Genomic DNA, 19699 nt, shown 5'->3' on the forward strand with positions numbered 1-19699 from the left:
ATTTAAGGAAACATAATTGATAACAGGAGAGAAAATGTTTGATTGGTGCATCCTTAGCTTGTATATCTGTCTTCGCTTGAGGTTAATATGTCTGTATGGTTTCTGTAACAGAATCCTGTGTGAACAGATGATCCGCATTTGTCTGAAAAACAGTCTCCTCTTCCTCTTTCCTCAGCTCCTCTTTAATTACATCCACTGCTTAGCACACTGATGTTTAGTCGCCACTATTGTTTGTTCATGTAGCAGAAATCAAGAGCGTATGTGTCCTTTTGATCTCTAGATCAGATGGACAAATGAAGGGGAAAATTCTGTAATGGAGGAGATGTTGGCAACCTCATCAATCCTAAGGTCTTCTTTCAGCTTTCCCGGACAGGTCAGGAAAAGCTGTGAAAGGGGAGTATTGATTGTGGATGGGAGGCACATGTGGGTCTAATGGGTTCCCTACCACAGCCTGCCTCAGCAGGCCAGTCAGTCTCTCTTTGTGTTAATTATTCTTAGAAAACTCACTGGTCTGCAGGAAGCAAGCACACGCAGCTCAAACGAAGCTAAAAGAGGAAACACAAGTGTTTGCTGGTGAAATGAATAACTACTCTGACAAACTTGAAAATGATACAGCTCTTGAGTTATGAACAGATTTACCCCTAAGAGATGTATGTAGAGTATAAAGTTAAAAAATTATTTTCAACATTTTAAGCAAGATTAGTGTTTGGGCACTCCAAGAAGTTTGAGCTCTCTTTTGAGATTTCAGAACTTTTACAAGGTGTCAGAGCTTATATAGCTTGTCAGGGCTATGGTTTGTTCAGTCATTGTTATGAAAGGCCAAGTGATGCGATTTTCAAAGCTTTATAAATACTCTGACTCCTCAAACCTTGTCCCAAATATCAGCAGCCATGGGCTCCTCTAAGCAGCTTAAAAATTAAAATAATTGATGCCCACAAACCATGAGAAAGCTACAAGAAGATAGCAAAGTGTTTTCAGGTAGTTGTTTCCTCTGTTCATAATGTAATTATGAAATAGCAACAGGAATGGTGGAGGTCAAGTTGACATCTGGAAGACCCAGAAAACTTTCCAATAGAACAGCTGATAGGATTGCAAGAAAGGCAAATCAAAACCCTCATCTGACTGCAAAAGACTTTTGGGAAGATTTAACAGACACTAGAGTGTTGGTGACCTGTGCTGCTGTGCAGCGACACCTGCAAAAATATGACCTTCATGGTAGAGTTATCAGATGAAAACCTTTCCTGCATCCTCACCACAAAATTCGGCGTCTGAAGTTTGTAAAGAAAAATCAAAAAAAGCCTGATGCATTTTGGAAACAAGTCCTGTGGACTAATGAAGTTAAAATAGAAATTTTTGGCCACAATGAGCAAAGGTATATTTGGAGACAAAAGGGGGCAGAATTTCATGAAAAAAACACCTCTCCAGCTGTTAAGCATGGGGGTGGATCGATCATGCTTTGTGTTTGTGCTGCAGACAGTGGCATGGGGAATATTTCACTTGTAGAGGGAAGAACGGGTTTAATTAAATACCAGCTAATTCTGGAATCAAACATCACACTGTCTGTAAAAATGCTGCATATGAAAAGAGGATGGATTCTGCAACAGGATAATTGTTATAAACATACCTCAAAATCCACAATGGTCTACTACAAGCGGCACAATCTGAAAGTTTTGCCATGGCCCTTATGGTTCCCCGACCTAAACTTGATTGAAAATCTTTAGATAAACACCAAAAGAGCAGTGCAAGCAAGACGGCCCAAGGATCTCACCGAAGTAGAAGCCTTTTGCAAGGAAGAATGGGTGAAAATCCCCAAAACAAGAACTGAAAGACTCTTACCTGGCAACAAAAAGTGTTTACAAGCTGTGATACTTGCCAAGGACGGTATTACTAAGTACTGATCATAAAGGGTGCCCAAAATTTTGTTTTGGACCTTTTCCTTTTTCATTATTTTGAAACTGTAAAAGATGGAAATAAAAAAGTAATCTTACTTAAAATAATAAAGAAATCTGCTAGCTTTACCTTTATGCCTTTTGGAAATCAGGTCATCTTTGACTCACTTAACTATTCAGTAACATAAATTTTCCCCAGGGGTGCCCAAACGTTTTCATGCCACTGTATTTTGACTCATGCTACTATCTTATATGCCTTGATCTTAAGCTTTCTTGAGTGGTTTGTACGCCCAGATGAAGGGCATAATTATAGGATCTAAATTCTTAAAAATGAGGATAAAAGACAGGAAAATTTTTAAATAGAAAAAGAAAATTGGGATGTCCTGTGATGTGTATAGCCGTCACTCTGCCTATGAACAATAGCGGCAAAAGTTTCCAATTTTCTGTGAGGTTCTTAAATTGAGTGTCCAAATAATTTAGGTTAAAAAGGCACTTGTGATTCCTGGAAACTCCCAATTTATGGTAAAAATTTAATAAATTACTAAATGCCTTTGTTGCACTGAGGAGAAGAGGGAGGACTAGACATTGGAGATCATCCATATCAGGTCAGCCGTATACTGGCCAACAAGGGACTCAGTAGAGCCTAGTTTTAAGTGATTGGAGGGTTTTTCCTGGCCAAGCACCATGAGGAAGACCATCGAGGAGATGCAACAGCCCTACTGGGTTCCATTGTGTAGTGAAAACTGAGTGGATTTCACATGATTGGCTAACACAGAAGATCAGGGACACGCATAAATCGTTCTGAGCAGTGCTATGAACTTTTAATGTAAGCCAAGAGGTTTAAGAGGCAAACTTATATTTCCAGTTGCTTGCTGTGCATGAAGAGAGATTAGAGCAGAATTAGGTACATCAGCAGAACAACATTTAAAAGAAGGCAAATTTTATAAGAAGAATATCTCTCCGTGATGAAGCCTGTTTGATCAGGATGTGTGAGGTTGCCAATGTCTTTAATAAGCTAAAATTTTGGCAATGTTATTGTGATCATTGTTCAATTGAGTTAGAGGTGCTATAGGTAAGTATTTTAGATTCTGTGTTATGTTTTATTAGAGCACTCGAAAATTATCAAAAATTATCAACAAAATTTTGACAATATGTCAAAGATGTCTATGTATTGTGATGCAGAGATACAGTATCTGCTGAAGTTAGCATGCTATCAGCTAGCCCCGGCCCAGCCGGTCTTGTAATAACGCTTTGTATCTCAAGAGGCAATAGTGAGTGCCTGTAGCATCTAGTATGCCCTCAGTCCAACATGAGAGGATGAAGAAAATTTTTTTTTTTTTTAACAGAATAGAGAGATTTGCTTTACAGATTGTACCAGGGGAAATTCTTTTGTAAATTGGACAATTAATTATTCAAAGCATAAACTGTGTTGTTATTTCTAAGTGAGCTTTGTAAAATTCGATCCCAGACCCATCAGGGCAAGAAGCTTTACCATTGGGAAATTATCAAAAATCAGCTTAAATTCCTTGAAGTGTGAATGGGGAGTCAAAGTCCTGCCTTGCAGCTGGAATGGGAATGGGCATATCTACTGTATCAATAAATATCATAATGCCTACAGTGGTAGCTGAGCACTAAAATTCCAAAAACCTATCATTAGTTTGTTTAGTATCCAAATTGGGCTGTGATTAAACATATCAGTCACTTTGTACCACTCATGATTTATGATGGGAAATGCCGTTTATATGAAGATAGGAACCTGTATTGATTTGAATTATTTTTATTTTGCTTCTAATGTTATTAAAAATCTAGACAATAAATCTAGCTCTTTCTTATTTACAAATTACATCTCATTGTCACACCACGCAACCATGCTTTTTAGGTCAATTGTGTGTTTGTGTTAGCATATCATCAAAAAACGAGTTTTTATTTATTGATAGTTTAATTCACATCCAGTTATAAACCCGAATTGCAAAAATTGCAACAGTTTCTCACTTGCTTGTTGTACTTATGTACAAATTGTATTTTTACACATGAATCCTAAAGAAATGAAAACATTCACCACACATCTAGATGGAAAGCCTCAATACATAAAGAAAGTCATTTACCATCATTAGATATAGAGAATTGGAGCTAAATACTGAATATTGACATTTTTATTCCAAGATGATTATCATTAGTATTTGCCTTAAATACTAACATCTTTGTGTGATGTGAGTTCAGTGTCAAGTGCTATTCTACCTGCCACCAGAGTCTAGTACTCTCTCACTGTGTGTGCTAATCCACTCAGCTGTACTGCTGTTCATGCCATGAGAACATTCTTTATTAAGATGACCTAGTTCTGGGCGTCTGCTGCTAACAGGACTACAGTAATACAATGTTAGACCTGCAGTATGCTGCCATATGATCCCATTTCTCCTCACAGATACTCTTTCTAATTGCCATTTGACAATTGTTTTCCCTTGGGGTCTGTCCTCTGTGCTGCCAGGCCCTGGGGAGGAAATGGGAGCCAAGGCATCGTTGGTGGATGGTGTGGGGCCCGGCTCTGCACTCGTTCCTTCTCTCACTCTGGAGAACATCCAGGCAGCATATGAACATAGAGAGGAGGAGGCTGCCAGGGAGCTGATCCAACAAGCCTGCTGCATTGAGTGCAGCACAGCGACGCCCCAGATCGATAGGGTGAGTAAACCCAAGATATTTATGACAGTCACATTGTCATCTGCACTGCTGGTTGGGCTATGGTCATCACTGTAACAAGGTGTTGTTACCCCAAAACAAAACAAAAAAATCAATCAATGAATGAACTGGGTGGAAAGAATACAACTAAGAATCTAAAGCAGTTGTTCCTAAACTGGGTGTCTGGACCCCCACAAAGGGTTCTGCATATTTTTCAGACTCTTCTCTAATCCTTTCATTTTTTTTTGTTGTGAATTACTGGATGAATTTAGCTTCTCAGGCCTTTAAAAACTATTCACATAAAACAAAGGGGAAAAAAAACACTGGCTGGTTGAACTGCTCACAACGTATTGACAAATGCAACCTGTTCTGACGAGTCATAAGTAGACATTTCATTGTTTTTTAAATGGATCAAAAACCAAAATGGAATAATTGATCTAAAGGTTAGAGGAATGGGCTTGTAACCAGATGGTTCCCGGTTCAGTGCCTGGATGAGCAGGATGAAAAGTGAAAGAGCTTGCCCCTGTTGTGAGGAAAAACAGACAGTCTGGTCTTTATTAGTGTCCAGGCTGCAGTCATTGTCTAAAATAAAGTGTTTGCATGTGTCAAAGAGAATAGTAGTGACTAAAGGAAAGAATAGAAAACTGGTTATTTAACAACGGTTTGGCAAAGTGGTCTCTGAATGCTGCCAAGTATGAGCTTAGTTAATAAACTTTGCCCACTAACCAGCCAGCCAAAAAGAAGAAAATAAATGATACGGACCTGGTACTCAACCAAACACCCCTTCCCCATTACCACCACTGAGGTGCCATTTACCCCAACTGCTTTGGTGGAGCTGCTCAGTGATTAACAGATCAGACTGGGGTTGTATGGATCAGCACCCTTGTGTGAATGTATGGAACTGTGACTGTGAACATCACATTCCTGAAAAAGAGACCACTGCTTTCAGTGAAACTTCCTGGATAAGTGTTTAAAAAGATATGATTTTCTTTTCTCCACAATTGCATTAAAGATTTGCCAAAATGGAAAAAATGAAATCTCCTCCACTACTTTCTACACTACCTCTTCCTGTGTTTTGTGAACAGAACCAGTAGAAGTTGACTGGATATACAATACATTCCAGACAGTTAAAATTTTTGTTCATAAGGGGCTCTGTGCTTCAGGGAATTCAGTTTGAATGCTGTAGCAGAAAGCAATAGGTCAGGCGTGCCTGCTATTTTTTTTCATGTAGGTGCAGCAGAGTAGAGTGTAAAAGGGCTGGCTGAGGTAGAGGCCGAATCAGAGAATGTGGTGATTAATAATCACACTTTCAGCCAGTTACATCACTGGTCTCATTGCTCTGAAACAGCTGTACCAATCACAGTGACACACGAAGACAACAACTCAACAAATGGAAAGAAGCTTCTCCAGGAAATGTTATTATGGTCTGGTATGGTGCAGAGCGGGTCTCAAACACATGGCACCTCAAATCTGCAACTTGTGTGAGATAGTGTGGCATTTTATTTAACCTGTACAGTTATGATAGTAATATAGCGCTTTTTCAGTTTTTACTTCAGGTTTTTCTACTGTATGTCATACAATAAATGGATACATCATACCATAAAATGTGATACAGCAGTATTGTCACTGTAATGTTTTCAGGAATAAAATATGAAATGCTACGTTTGCTAAAAGGAAGTTGGAAAGGAGGCAATGCGACACCCGATTGATGAGCTCCTGTAATCCAAAACCTCCTACATAAACAACAGAATATGGAGTCATAACGGACCAGTCTGATGTGTGTAGTGTTATATGGGGTTACTTTGCAGTAGCCTTGTAGTCATTTGCATGGGATTTAATCAAGGTAAACAAAGTGAATGGTCATGCAGTCATAATGTCACTGTGCTCTGGCATAGCATGTCTCAAATCAGAGGCTCTAGATTTATCAGCATACAGTAGGTGTCCTGCTGCCTTCAGATGGCTGCAGCCATTTAATTAATTGAAGGAGAAGCTTTTTACATACAGTATGAAGGAGCTGTGGGAGACAGATACTATAAGAATCACTCACCCTTATTTACATACACACAAATGCAGACTGATTTACCAATGTTTCTGCTTTAAACAGAATAAACTAACTATTTATGTCAATTTAAACACATCCTCTGACTGTGTAGTGGTTAGTTTAAATGGTTTATTTACATTTGAAGCATTATTCCATCATTGCTGCGCATATGCTCCATGTATTTAGTTTGCTTTTGAAATTAACAAACTGTCTGAACACCGTATGTGCTGGTCATTGTTCTGCCACGAAAATAGGGCCCTATATCTCACACACAGTTCTTCAATGCTTAGGCAAACCTACTCAAATTAAAGCTGAGACTTGGCACTTTAATGTCCAATCCATTATATTATTTCAAATTGAATGCGATGAAGCACAGAGCCTGAAGAACAGAAAATGTGTAACTGTCCGAACACTTGTGGTGTGATCTGATGGCTTTTGTTGTTATGGTGATTTCAGCCTGTTCTGATGACTTAGCTGATCTACTAAATAAGATGTGGACATGGGATTCTCCAGTCCCTCTTATTCTTTGTCATAACTGCATTATTCACTTACAGAGATGCATAGTGTTCCCTGCGGTGGTGCAGTGCTCTTTGTTTGTTGCGCCCTTATGAGGAGTGAGTTACTGTGCTGCTGCTATTGTTTTTATTTGAGAATGCATCCTTCCCAGAGACCTTAATTGTGTAACAGATCGGGCTGTTAAAAAGCTCCAGTCCTCCAGGACAAGCACATGCTCTAAAAATGAACCAAATCAAGAATACAAGAGACCTACAGAAATTAAACATCTAAGTTTCTGCATTCATCTACAAATACATTGATATTAATACCTACATGAGAAAACATAAAGCGTTGTCACAAATTCAGTTACTTGTATTTCCACAAAAACGTATGTTAGATTTATTGATTAATCAATGACAATTTTAATGAGGTATGAATCATTTAAGTCATTTGTTGAGGTAATATACCAAACATTTGATGGTTACAGGTCCTCATTGTGAGTATTGTGAGTATCCTCATTGTGAGCATTTGCTGTCATACTAGTAGTGTGGCTCTATGGATGGCAATGTCTGCCGACTGGTCCACTACTTTGGTTCAGACTGAAATATCTCCACAACTAATGGATAGGTTGCCATGAACTTTAGTACAGACATTCATGTTCGCTAAAGGATGTCAGTTCCCCTACTGATTTCGGTGATCTCTGGTTTCTTTATAGTGCCACAGTGAGATCAACATTTGTAGTTAGAAGTGAAATTTCTCTGCACCTACTGGATGGATTGCCATGAAATTTGGTACAGACATTTGTGTCTTCCTCAGAATAAATTGTAATAAATTCATAATCTTAGTAATCTTCTGCCTTTTTATCTAGCAACATCATGAGATCAAGATTATAATTTTTCCAATTCTTTGGTTTGTAACTGAATACTTGCAAAACTAATGACATTCCCATCAGCCTCAGTTGCACTTTGTGTTTTGTGCTAATAGGCTAATATTAGCATGCTAACATGCTAAACTAAGATGGTGAAGATGGTAAGATTGTCATTGTGAGTAGCATGTTAGCATACTGATATTAGCATGTAGCTCAAACCCAGAGCTGCTAGCATGGCTAGACTCTTATTTTTTTCTGTTCCATGTATTTAATTGTTAATTTACTTTTCAGTCATCCATCTCATGCATTTCTGATGGGACAGATACTCTTCTGTTTTAATAAATACAGTTGTTTACATAGTCTTTGTAAAAAGGAATGTTTCACATGCACTTTATGTACGGAACCTAGACCCAAAGCATATTTTTATTCTTGAAATTTGTTTTCTTCTATTTTACGCACGTAACATCAGGGAAGGTGTTTTGGGCTCCAAGCACTGCCAAAATGCAGGAGACCTACACTGAATACTGTGCCTGAGCACATCCTGTGTAGACACTGACTGAGGACTGAAGCTATGGCTGGTCGTGTGCTTATGTGCTGCTTTCACTGTGTATTTCAATTATGTGCTTGTGGTCTCTGATTTTTTCATCTATGGGTAGTTTTTTGTTTTTATAAATAATGCAATACTCCACATTATTACTCATGTTTTTTTCTTCAATACAAAGACCGCAAAAAAATGTACAGCCAACCATATCAGAAAACTTTAAAAGGCACAGAAAATACGAAAAAGAAAAAAAAAACTCACATGAAGCAAGGAAATTGAGTAGCGCAGTTGGTCAATTTTATATACATGAATCAAGTTCCTGTCTACACTGTAGAAAAGCATGGATTCCAACAAATGCTTGAGCAGTTCAACCCCAGATATCAGCTACCAAGTAGAAATGATTTTATATACACAGAGATCCCCAAAATCTACACTGAAACTAGAGACCTCATAAACCAGCATCTCAGAGAGAAGCCATTTTATGCCTGCCCAACTTATCTGTGGACAAGCAGAGCTGCAGACACCTTTGTGACTTTGCAGTACATAACCAAGTCATGGGAGATGCACTTCTGGTGTTTAGGCTGTTATTACCTGAACACAGAACACACAGGTGAGAGTTTGAAGGAGGCCGTTGAAGAGAAGATTGAAGAGGAATTAAGTTAGACATTTCAAGAATGATAGGCATCAAAACAGACAATGCGTCCAACAACAAGAAGGCCTTTAAAGACGACTACAAATGGATCCCATGTTTTGGCCACAACCTGCACCTTGCATTAAAAAAAGCCATCAATATTGATAGGGTATCTAGGGGGATAGGGTAATATTTAGGGGTGTAGTCAACCAAAGAAAATCTTGGTCGACTGAAACCATACCTACTCTTCAACCACTCGACTGGTCGCAGGGGAAAAAAAAAAAAAACCTGTATGTTATCTCTAGGTTAAGTCCACTCTACCTGGAAGCCTTATTAGCCCAAAGGAATTAAAAATAAACATAAAAAGCTAGTATTTGCATCATATTAAATCATTTTAACCTAAAATGATTTTAGGACCTGCCCATATTCATACAATTTCCGAAAATAGAACTATCTTAACTGGTGATCCCAACACAATATCTATAGAGGAATATACATGCAAAGCCTCAAGTGTTAAATGCGAAAGTTGATGGAGCATAGTAATGCAGACAGATTAGCCTACCATTTTCATATGATATGCTATGTTGGTTGTTGAGCTGTGATACGCAAACTGCTGTTTGAAAGTTTACACTCGCCTTTGTGGTCATCCATTTTAACAAAATGCAGCAACACCATTGACTTTTGGGATATGGTGTCAGTTAGTTTGGAGCCGACTCCAAGCAAACGTTCATAAATGTTAAATTAGTTAAACCTAGCAGTCTCCATTAGGTTGGGCAAGTTCAAAGTTGTGAAAACTTTATAACCTTATATTGGTAAAGTAAATACATATAAAATAATGCGAAAAGCCTCTATAAACAGTTCCAGGTGTACTGACTTATTATATAAATATGTATAAATATATATTATAAATATTTCATACTTCATTTATATTACTGTAGAACCACAGGACATTTTGCATGTTTGCCTTAAAATTAAAACAAAATAAAAACATCTTTGATCTAAAAGTAAAACAGTTACGTAAAACACTCCACTATGTTTTTGGGAGAAAAAAACACCTTAATAAATGTTTTTACTTGATTACGCTAACCCACCCATGTGCTGTTTGAGGTTAGCAAGGTTATGCCTGTGTTTGTATTGAAAGTATTCAAACCTCATACAACCTATTATGGTCAAAAATCATTTAAGTGAAGAGTGGAAATAAGAATAATGGTGTTTTTTTGTTTGTTTTGATAAAAACACAAATATGGTTTGTGATAGTAGTATTGGATATGGTATGATTTCTTAATTTTTTCCTACCTGTAACGTTATCAACCTACTACTTTAGTAACTGCTTTGACGAAATCTCCAATAAACAGATAAATATTTGGTGAAATGGAAATAGTCCATGTGTCCCCTGTGACTGGATAAGACCTTTTTCAAGTTTGGGCAGGCGTTGAGACAGATATTTGCAAAAAACTTGAGACTCACGTTTTAATGCCTTTGTTCATTATCTGTGATGGGAAAACATCACATTTCCACACAGTCGAAGAAATGAAGTGGGTGTCCTGGTCATAATTCAGTTAAGAAATCCGATTGCACCACGTCTCCAAGCGTCTTACCTGATTGGCTACTAACAGCACTGTCAGATGAAGGGTCAGGAGCACTGGATGGCAGTAGGGGAAGTTGCACCAGTGTCTGGTTCAAAGGCTGACTTGACTAACATTCAGCACAGGGGCTGAAAATGTTGGAGAGGTGAACAGAAATGAGTTGTGCTTCTCCCCACTCTTCCCTCAGTTTCCATCCCTCTTTTCTATTTCAACTTCACTTAGTTTTGTATTATGGTAACTTTGAGCCTGCCATGCTTTTATCCTGTGTCCTGTTTGTTCTGTGTACAATGAATGGGTGGAGATTCAACTCGGGGACTTCCCTAATGATTATTTTAATCATTGACATTTAGTTAGCAGCTCTAATGCTTTAACAGGAAGAGGATGATTCAACTCTGATAATTTTGGACATTGACAAAGGTTTGACTGATGTGAATGGGTTGAATGCAGTCAATGTCCGTTCATTATCCTACATTAAACAAAGAGTTTGTGTTTGAAAGTTATGTTTTGTTTTTTTTAAATTTATTTAACCAGGAAGTCTCTTGAGAGACATTATCTCTTTTAAGATTGACTGCAAAAGGAAAGTCAGAAAGTATTTCTTAAAATGAAATTAAAAACCTGTTTGGTTTTTCAGTTTCTTTATAAAGTTATCAGTGTAAGTATGGAGAGATAATTTGTCACCCAGCCATATTCCAAGTTATTTGTCTGCAGAGACTTTTTCCAGTTCAATTCTTTCTAAAGTTTTAAGATTGATGTTATCTACGTTTTGTACAGAACAACCATGGGTTCTGAAGAAAGTCATAAATTTAATTTTCTGTGTTTTTAAGGTTCATTTTACTTGGTAAAATGATAACTGAAGTGTGGCGAGCATGTTGAGAATGATTTTGGTTAGAATTCAGCTTTACTCTTTCCACCCAGTACTTTGGGAATTTGATATATCTTACTATCATATCATACTTGGCAGAATTGTTCTATGTCCTAACTGGTTTAGTGGAAATAGAAAATACAGCAAGATGCTTTAAAAGTCTGGCATATTTGTACCTGATAAAGGCCACTTCTCTTTCATTATTCACCAAACTGGCAGTGTTAAAGGAAGAAGCATGAAACCTTACCTCTCATCAACCTTAAAAACCAGTCGCCCACACTCGTGATCAGTGTGGTGCTAGTAGTCAACACAACAAAACTAGTTCCTCCTAGAACTACTCCAGTCTACATTTATGTTGGACAAATTTAAATCTGTGTCCTGTTTTGTGCAAGTCTGTATAAGATTTCTTTTTACATTTTGTCCATTGTCTTAACTCTAATAGACCTGCAGTTCATTGAATTAACATACAATATCTCCTTTACACTTTTCATATGTGATTTTTAGACTCATCTAGTGTGTATTTGGGATTACTTTAAGTAGACAGTTTAAGGAAAGCTTTGCCCTGTATTTACATATTTGGACTTATGAAATTTATATTTTAGCCAATAATACATTGTGGGCTAGAATGTTTGTCTTGGTCAGTGAATTAAACATTGTTCCACAACAATGATAACTGTCAAAAGAAAATACACAACAAAACCAAATTATATAGCTAAACCCATGCTCAGATTTAAAGATCAGTAGAGGCCTAAAACTGAGCTCTACTCAGGATGTGATTCTGTTTTGAAATGGAGTAGAAATGGCTACAAATGTCCACTCTGTCTGGCAGAAAAAGCATCATTCATAGTAGTTAACTTCAATGTAAACAGCCTTCCTTTCTTATTTCCAAGGGAATGATTTTCTTATTCCTTCTGCTGATGAAGACTGTGAAATACAGTTGAAAGCTACAGAAGCTAGTAAGTTGGTCAAGCTAGTAAACTAGCCTTCATTTAAGATTTTTTGTCATCCTTTACTCATGTATTTGTTTACAAAGTTGATAAACAATTTAACTTTAGCATTAATCAAAACAACTTCCAACCATGTGTCTTTTTATGAATGGAAGAGCACAACAAAGATTCCACAACATTTTAACCTTATTAATCTCCCAGGGGAAATACAGGTGTTCAGCAGCTAACTGGGACTGGGTACAGAATTTAATAATTCACAAACATTAAGACAAAGCAAGAATTATCTTGCTTTGTCTTAATGTTTGTGAATTATTTTGCAAACAAAGTGACCATAAAAGCACAAAACATTAAAACACAGTTGAGCCTTTTTGGGGGGAGGATATATGGAGATTATTTTTAGGCTCTCCTGGACCGCTTCAATGAGTCACATGGAGAAGGTGTGGCAGAGAGGTTTTCTAAGACGTGGTTAATGGTGTGAAAGGGTCTATTTTAAACCAAACCAAGATCTTTTCCTAAACCTAACCAACTAGTTTTGGGGCCTAAACTTAACCAAGTAGTTTTGTCACCTAAACCTAATTAAACAGCCACTGAAAACTTAATATAATAACACAAAAACTGAAGATTTTTTTGGTTTCACACAGGTTTCGAACCCCATTTCCCTGGGAGTATGTCCTATGCTTATCGCTCTTTATACTACCTCATCTGAATCCATATGAAACGATGCATTGCCACAATTTTCACTGTTATTCGCCATCTTTTTTTTTTTTCTTTAACCAGAATATCCATTTCGAAGATGAAACACAAGGCGCTTACTGAACCAATGGGAGTTCCATAGGCCAACCATGCATGCAACACAGTGTTTATGTTTTTTGTGGAGCAAGGGGGTGGGGGATGAGGGGGTGTAAATAGCTGAATAGCTGCCATGTGACTATTCTCACCCAGGTGCAAATAGACACTCTGAGCATTAAAATACTGTAATATCTGTTCTTTTTGAGTGTTAAACCTTTTGTTGGTGCTTTATACTCATATGTTATGCATTGCCTCAGTTATACACGGTTCTGACTTTTTTGTGTAGCATACAGGACATACATTTATGTATTCTCACTTTTTCTCTGACACCAGTAATTAAGCTGTGTATTTAGTGCCTTTAAAGATTAAATAACAAATTACGTTACTTTAAAACTATTTAAGGCTCTTATTTTTATAATTAGACACCCACTTACTGTTCCCTTAAATTCATATTTTCTGAGCAATTCTTGAAATTCTTTTCCCTCTTAAAGTCTATTAATGTGTGTGCAAGGATTGCTGTGCAGGTGTAATATGTTGGAAAAAAAGAAATATTGTATCTGACCTAAACACTGGCAGTCAGTATTAAATGACCTGGAAATCAGGGGCAAACAGAAGCATGATCAGGGCTTCCCTTGTGAATAATGCATACTCTTACTAGTAACCAATTTTGTCATTGTGTGTGTGTTGTTATAGGTACGTCTCCTGTGTGTGGCCACTCAGCATGGTGATCTGGAGAGTGTGCGTTACCTCCTTAAAGAAGCCCGCATCACTGTGCCCCAGGAGCCGTCCAACAGCAACCCAGCCATCCTGGCAGCATACTACGGCCACACCAGCCTCATCAAAGAACTGCTTGATTCTATACCTGGTAGGAGAAAAAGAAACAGCTCAACATTCATGAAATATGGGATTGGGCTGGCTTTCTACTTTGTTAATAACATGTATTTTTTTACATTTTGAAATCAAAGGCCGGTTGATGTCCTGCAGCTGTGACATGACAAATCCGATGCAGTTTATTTAATTACATAATAATGTCATTACTGTTACTGCTATAAAAGATAATGTTTTAACATAATTATTCGTTAATTAATCATTACAATAATAAAAGAAGGGGCACTCTGCTATTTTTATGCCAAAAGCAATTAACTAGTTGTGATCAGTACTGTGAAAACAGTTGTGTAATGTCCCCAGTTGTGCTTGAAGAGCTGTGTCAAGTCTGAAAATATAACCCTGATGATGTAACCAGGGTTGGCCTGGACTTGGAAACAAAAAAAAAAAAACCTATTACAAACTGGAGGTGTGGAGTTGGGCAAGAGATGGCAATTTACCAGGCAGAGGGGGTCTAATAAAAGGATGATTAGGGCTGACTTATGGGAAGTCTTTGGCTCCGTCTCAGGTCCATGTCTGAGGAGAGACTTACTGAACTGGATGCTGGCCACATCTTGCCAGCAGGGTCACCTGGATGTGGTCCAGCTGCTGGTCCATACCTATGATGCTGATGCCAAGGACTGTGCCATCCACAGTGATGAGTTTGCTGTCGTCACTGGACTGCCGCTGTACGCAGCTGCACAAGCAGGTAGGGAGACACACATGAATACATTCCAGACATCGTCTGTACTTAGAAGACAGTAGCGTGTAGGAACAATGAGACTACATTTTGGTTTTACTGCTTTACTAATAAAAAATCCTCAAATCTCAAAAACGTCAGTGCCTTCAAAAACTGTCCTGAAAATACAGAGAAATACTTGAGTGTTTGATCACTTTTGACCACAAGTGCTTTCCATTCAACTAATGTGGCTCCTCACTCCCCTGACTCACATCTTACAGTATATGCACCTGTGGGTCCTCGCTCTAAACTCCTGCGGGAGTCTCCTCTCTCCCGGCTCCTTGTCTCCTCCGAGACACATTTAAGGGATGGAGGACCTCGATCAATATCCAAGTCACAGTCTGGACGACTGAGGAGCAAGGAAGGGAGGAGACATAATAGGCAGATTGGAAAGCACCCCATATCTGACCTCATAAGGACTGTTTACCAAGTGTGTACGCATTTGCATGCTGATAAGTAAATTGGCTATTGACTGACTGGTTTGATGGTTGGTTCTTTGGCTGGAGGCTTCTGCAGGAAGCGAATCCTTTCAGATGATGTTAGGCTATCTATATAAGAAGCCAAGACAGCCTGCTGATGCCAAAGAGATGCATTACTTTTTAGAGAGAAAAGTAAGTATAGAAATCATGTTTCTGAAGGGTCTTCTTTTTGTCGCTGTACAACAACCTGCAGAAGCAGTGCCGCCACCATTTTCTATTTTCCTGACTGTGAAATTTGCTGGGCTGGGTGGTATTTTGGTGTCAAGTGCTGAGTGCAACGCAAGCAAACTGTTGATATTAATCACTTTCCAAAGAGCAAATGGGCTTAAATTAGCATCAAAAAATAACATTTTATGTGGTTAAAGCACAAATGCCGTTAAAGAAATCTGCATTTATCTCGTTTATCTGATTCGTACAGTATCTGTTGTTCATAGTTTATGAACACACTTTATGAAAACCTTCTCCTTCACTTCATTTAATCCCTTCAACCACATGAAGGCCACTGGACACACCGATGAATCGGCAGCCTCGATATGAAAATGCTGCAGCAGAGCACAGTGCCAGTATACAGCAATTTACTGTGTTTACCTTGATTAAGTCCCATGCAAATGACACCAAAAAAACCCATATAATTCTACACACATCAGAATGGTCTGTTAATCCTCAATATTCTGTTGATATGGGAAACTGGATTACAGCACCTTATCAACCATGTGTGTCATTGCCTCCAAATGTCATTGTCCAAATTCCATTTAAACAGAAGAAGCATTTCATGTTTTTATTCTTGAAATGCATAATTTTGCAAATGCTGTTGTGTCACAGCATGATGTGACCATTTATGACATGAGAAACAATGGAATTAAAACTGAAATAGCGCTCACATAAACAGAATCATCAACATTTTTTTTTTAAATTATTTATATCACCATTTTACAAAATGAATATGAAACCCACACCATCTGCCTTTGGCTACAGAATTGGGGTGTGTTGTTTTCACGTCATGCTGCTCTGCACCATTGAACCGTCTTTCCATTTGTTCAGCTAATGTAGTCATGCTTCCCTTTGATTGCTATTGCATGTTTCAGAGTGATGAGATCAGTGATCTGACTCGCTGAAAGTGTAATTAGTAATCATCACACACTCCGGTTTATATTCCATTTCAGCTAGACCTTTTACACTTTGAGCTGCTGCACATACAGTACATAAACAGAACTAGCAGGTGCGCTTAGAGACGCCCTCGCAGTCCGTGCACCCCAGACCTTCAGCTTTGCACTTGTCATTGTACTTTCACAATTAAAATAGGGCCCAAAATCTTAATCGTCAAGTTTTATATCCAAAAATGGAAATGGTCCCAAAGAAAACACTGCATACACCAGTTCAAGACTGAAGCTGGGAGGGCACTTTACAGATTAAAACCCAAATTGCTTGCCCTCGACTAATTTTAGAATCAGACTGAAGTTCGGCCAAATGGGTTGTCTTTTGATGTTCAATTTGAGGGGGTCACAATCAGCAGGGGTTTTTAAATTCTGATACTAAAGATGCCCCCTCAGACAATAACTACATTTTGATACTGGGAGCGAAACATGAAAAAAAGTTGACATGAATGGATTTTTTTCACTTCTATTATTACTGTTATTAGTCTTTGGTTTACTTCTGTTTGGCAGATGATCTTCCTCTAAATTTTGGAACCGCAGTTCCCATAATTTTGGGCGAAATAAAGTAAGCCGAATTAGCTATTAGCAGTTCCTGTTTCCAGTGTACCCATGGACGTAAAGACTACTCTCAATGGATTACTTTCTGCAAAAACAGTGTTTCTCAAGGAAGTTCTGAAATTACAAAGAGTGCCTTTTCTATTTTAATGGACTTATGGACATTTATACGTGATGGATTTTTACTTGATTGGAATTTTTACTCAGGGAAGGAGTACAATTGTTGATACAAATTGCAGCCTTAATACCATGAGCTGTGTGCTGGGAAGTGGGCCCAATTACAGTGACTAATAACTGTAAAAATCCTGTCTCGTTCACCTCATAAAGTATGTTTGGAGACTTGGATTTCTAGCTGGTCAGAAATTTTTGCGTGCTATATTAAAATGATCAGTTATTAAATGCTCAAGTGTGTGTTAATATTATAGGAATAGTATTTTTCTTTATGGTTGTGTAAAACTAGTCTTCATGCAGACTGCTGAGATATAAAACTGAACTTCATTGAAGAACAGCCACCATATGATCTACATCCTCCAGCTGTCTGCTGCTCCGTGTTTTTAGTTTTTCCTCTTACTTTCCGTTCATTGTGGGATTTTAAAAATTAATACTGTCTTTTTCTCTTTTTGTCAACATTGTTGGGGGTGCATTCAAAATATACAGGATTATAAATATGTACACTGTCTGCCCATCTTTAGATATTCCTTTGAAGCACTACATAGACAAACAAATCAGAAAGTCATCAGGACTATGGCTATCTACAATGCCAGAAAAAGCTCTTTTTAGTCCAATGTGCCTAGTTTTAGTTCAGGGGCGACTGTGGCTAAGTAGGTAGAGCGGGTCGTCCACTAACTGGAAGGTCAGTGGTTTGATCCCCACATGTTGAACTGTCCTTGGGCAATTTTTTTTCTCTTATGTATCAATGTTGAATCTGTGTGACTCTGTACAAACCAAATAAAGTTGGGAGAAAAAAAATGACATGCTGGTGCAGACAGGGCAGAATAAACCTTTCTCAAAGCAGGCATCTTTACTTATCATAGTAGGAAAAGCCCAAGTCTTACTAATAACATTACCATGGCTCTGTTCTATTCAGGAGTCCCAGTCAGCCATGACAGTGTGACAGTGAGCCTGCATGCACAAGATCAGGACCATGAAACTGAATGGAATTCAGCCTTTTTTTAATTTACAGCTGCACTTTTTGTCTTTTGAGACATGTCAAAATGTCTTCTGTGAAAAAGGTCCGTAGCTCAAGTTCAGTCAGAGCCTTGTTGTCTTCATTTCCCAAATCAGCCATACTGACCACTACTGCTTTGTCTGTGAGATGTTAAATTTTGCCATGTAATACCTAAAATGCCGCCATGCATTTTCCTGACTGAGCCCTACAGAAAGAGATAAAAGAACTAAAATGCTTAGTTAATTAGCCTGATTTTGCCTGAAGACAAACTGTGCTAGTGTGACTTACCCATCAGACCCAGAAGCTATGTACTACACAAAATTTATGCTAAAATATTGTTATGCATAGAAAACTTAGAGGTGTATTAGTTTCTAATTGATTTGAATGTACTACTGTGCTATTAAATGTATTGATCAAGCGATTTTAAGCATATTTTAGCAAGATCTCACTTTTTATAAGTTAACTTGTCTCAGTATAATTCTAATGATCTTAAGATATTACTCAAACACCTGTAAAGGCGAACCAAACAGCAAAAACACTGGATGAAAATGAAGAGACACACACCTACACCTTCTGCTGGGTTACCCTCAGAAGAATTTGAATGAAGGTGCAAAGATAACAACACTGCAGTTCAAATGACAAAATCCACTTATGATTAATTTCTGCATGTAGATGCAGAAAAAAAAGTCTACCAGCCTAAAAAACCTTACCCTTGGGTTGTATCTGAACTATGGGGCATGATAAGCTGATTGCACAGACTACCTAGGGTTTTGATTTCTCGGGAAAGACTGTCTCTTGCAGACGTGCTGGAACATGTGGACAGATAGAGTGAGTAGTGTGTCTTGTGTTGCAGGTAATGAGGAGATAGCTCGCTTCCTGCTGCAGAATGGAGCAGGATTCTCCTCATACACCCTGATAGACCATCCAGCCTTCAGCAAACACCTGCTCAGACTCAAACTACAGGAAACACCCAACAGAGAAGTAGAGGAGGTGTGTATTCTGGAAACAAAGGAGGGCAATGATGTGTTTCTGAGCCAATAAATGTGAGACCGATGAGAACACCATTGTTAATCAGGATTTATATTTAACATTGTTAATCAGGATTTATATTTAACATTGTTTCTAATTCCTGTTTAGCTTTTGACCTCAACAGTGAACTCTGATAGATGATCTCTCAGAGAGCTCTGCTCTGTGTGTTTGTGTGTTTATTGCAAAACAACAATGAAAACATTACAAAAATTTAGGCAATATAGAACATAATATAAATTCATCACACAAAGTGTCTGTTCTAATAGATCGCTATCTGACTTTACCCCTCACTGTCCATGTGAGGGGTGGAAAAAAAATACAGAATGATGACAACTCATCCGGAGGTGTTATTTTCATCCCATTAAATTCATTCATCACAAAAGGGATCA

At 38.1% G+C, this 19699-nt stretch overlaps 1 protein-coding gene across 6 annotated transcripts in view; it reads left to right on the forward strand.

Moving 5' to 3' along the window:
• Window positions 1-19699, forward strand: part of lrrk1 (leucine-rich repeat kinase 1) — a 102360-nt gene that overhangs the window by 11671 nt on the left and 70990 nt on the right. For 3 of the 6 annotated variants that reach the window (XM_040124387.1, XM_040124388.1, XM_040124386.1), the window contains exons 3-6: window positions 4375-4565; window positions 14016-14187; window positions 14716-14895; window positions 19135-19271. In XM_040124387.1, coding sequence (XP_039980321.1) covers window positions 4375-4565; window positions 14016-14187; window positions 14716-14895; window positions 19135-19271 — 680 coding nt within the window. Of the gene's footprint in view, window positions 1-4374; window positions 4566-12475; window positions 12543-14015; window positions 14188-14715; window positions 14896-19134; window positions 19272-19699 lie in introns of those variants that run through there. The other 3 variants (XM_040124389.1, XM_040124393.1, XM_040124390.1) reach the window with 3 other exon arrangements.

Source organism: Xiphias gladius, chromosome 1 (assembly GCF_016859285.1).
Source record: "Xiphias gladius isolate SHS-SW01 ecotype Sanya breed wild chromosome 1, ASM1685928v1, whole genome shotgun sequence".
NCBI classification, from domain to species: domain Eukaryota; kingdom Metazoa; phylum Chordata; class Actinopteri; order Istiophoriformes; family Xiphiidae; genus Xiphias; species Xiphias gladius.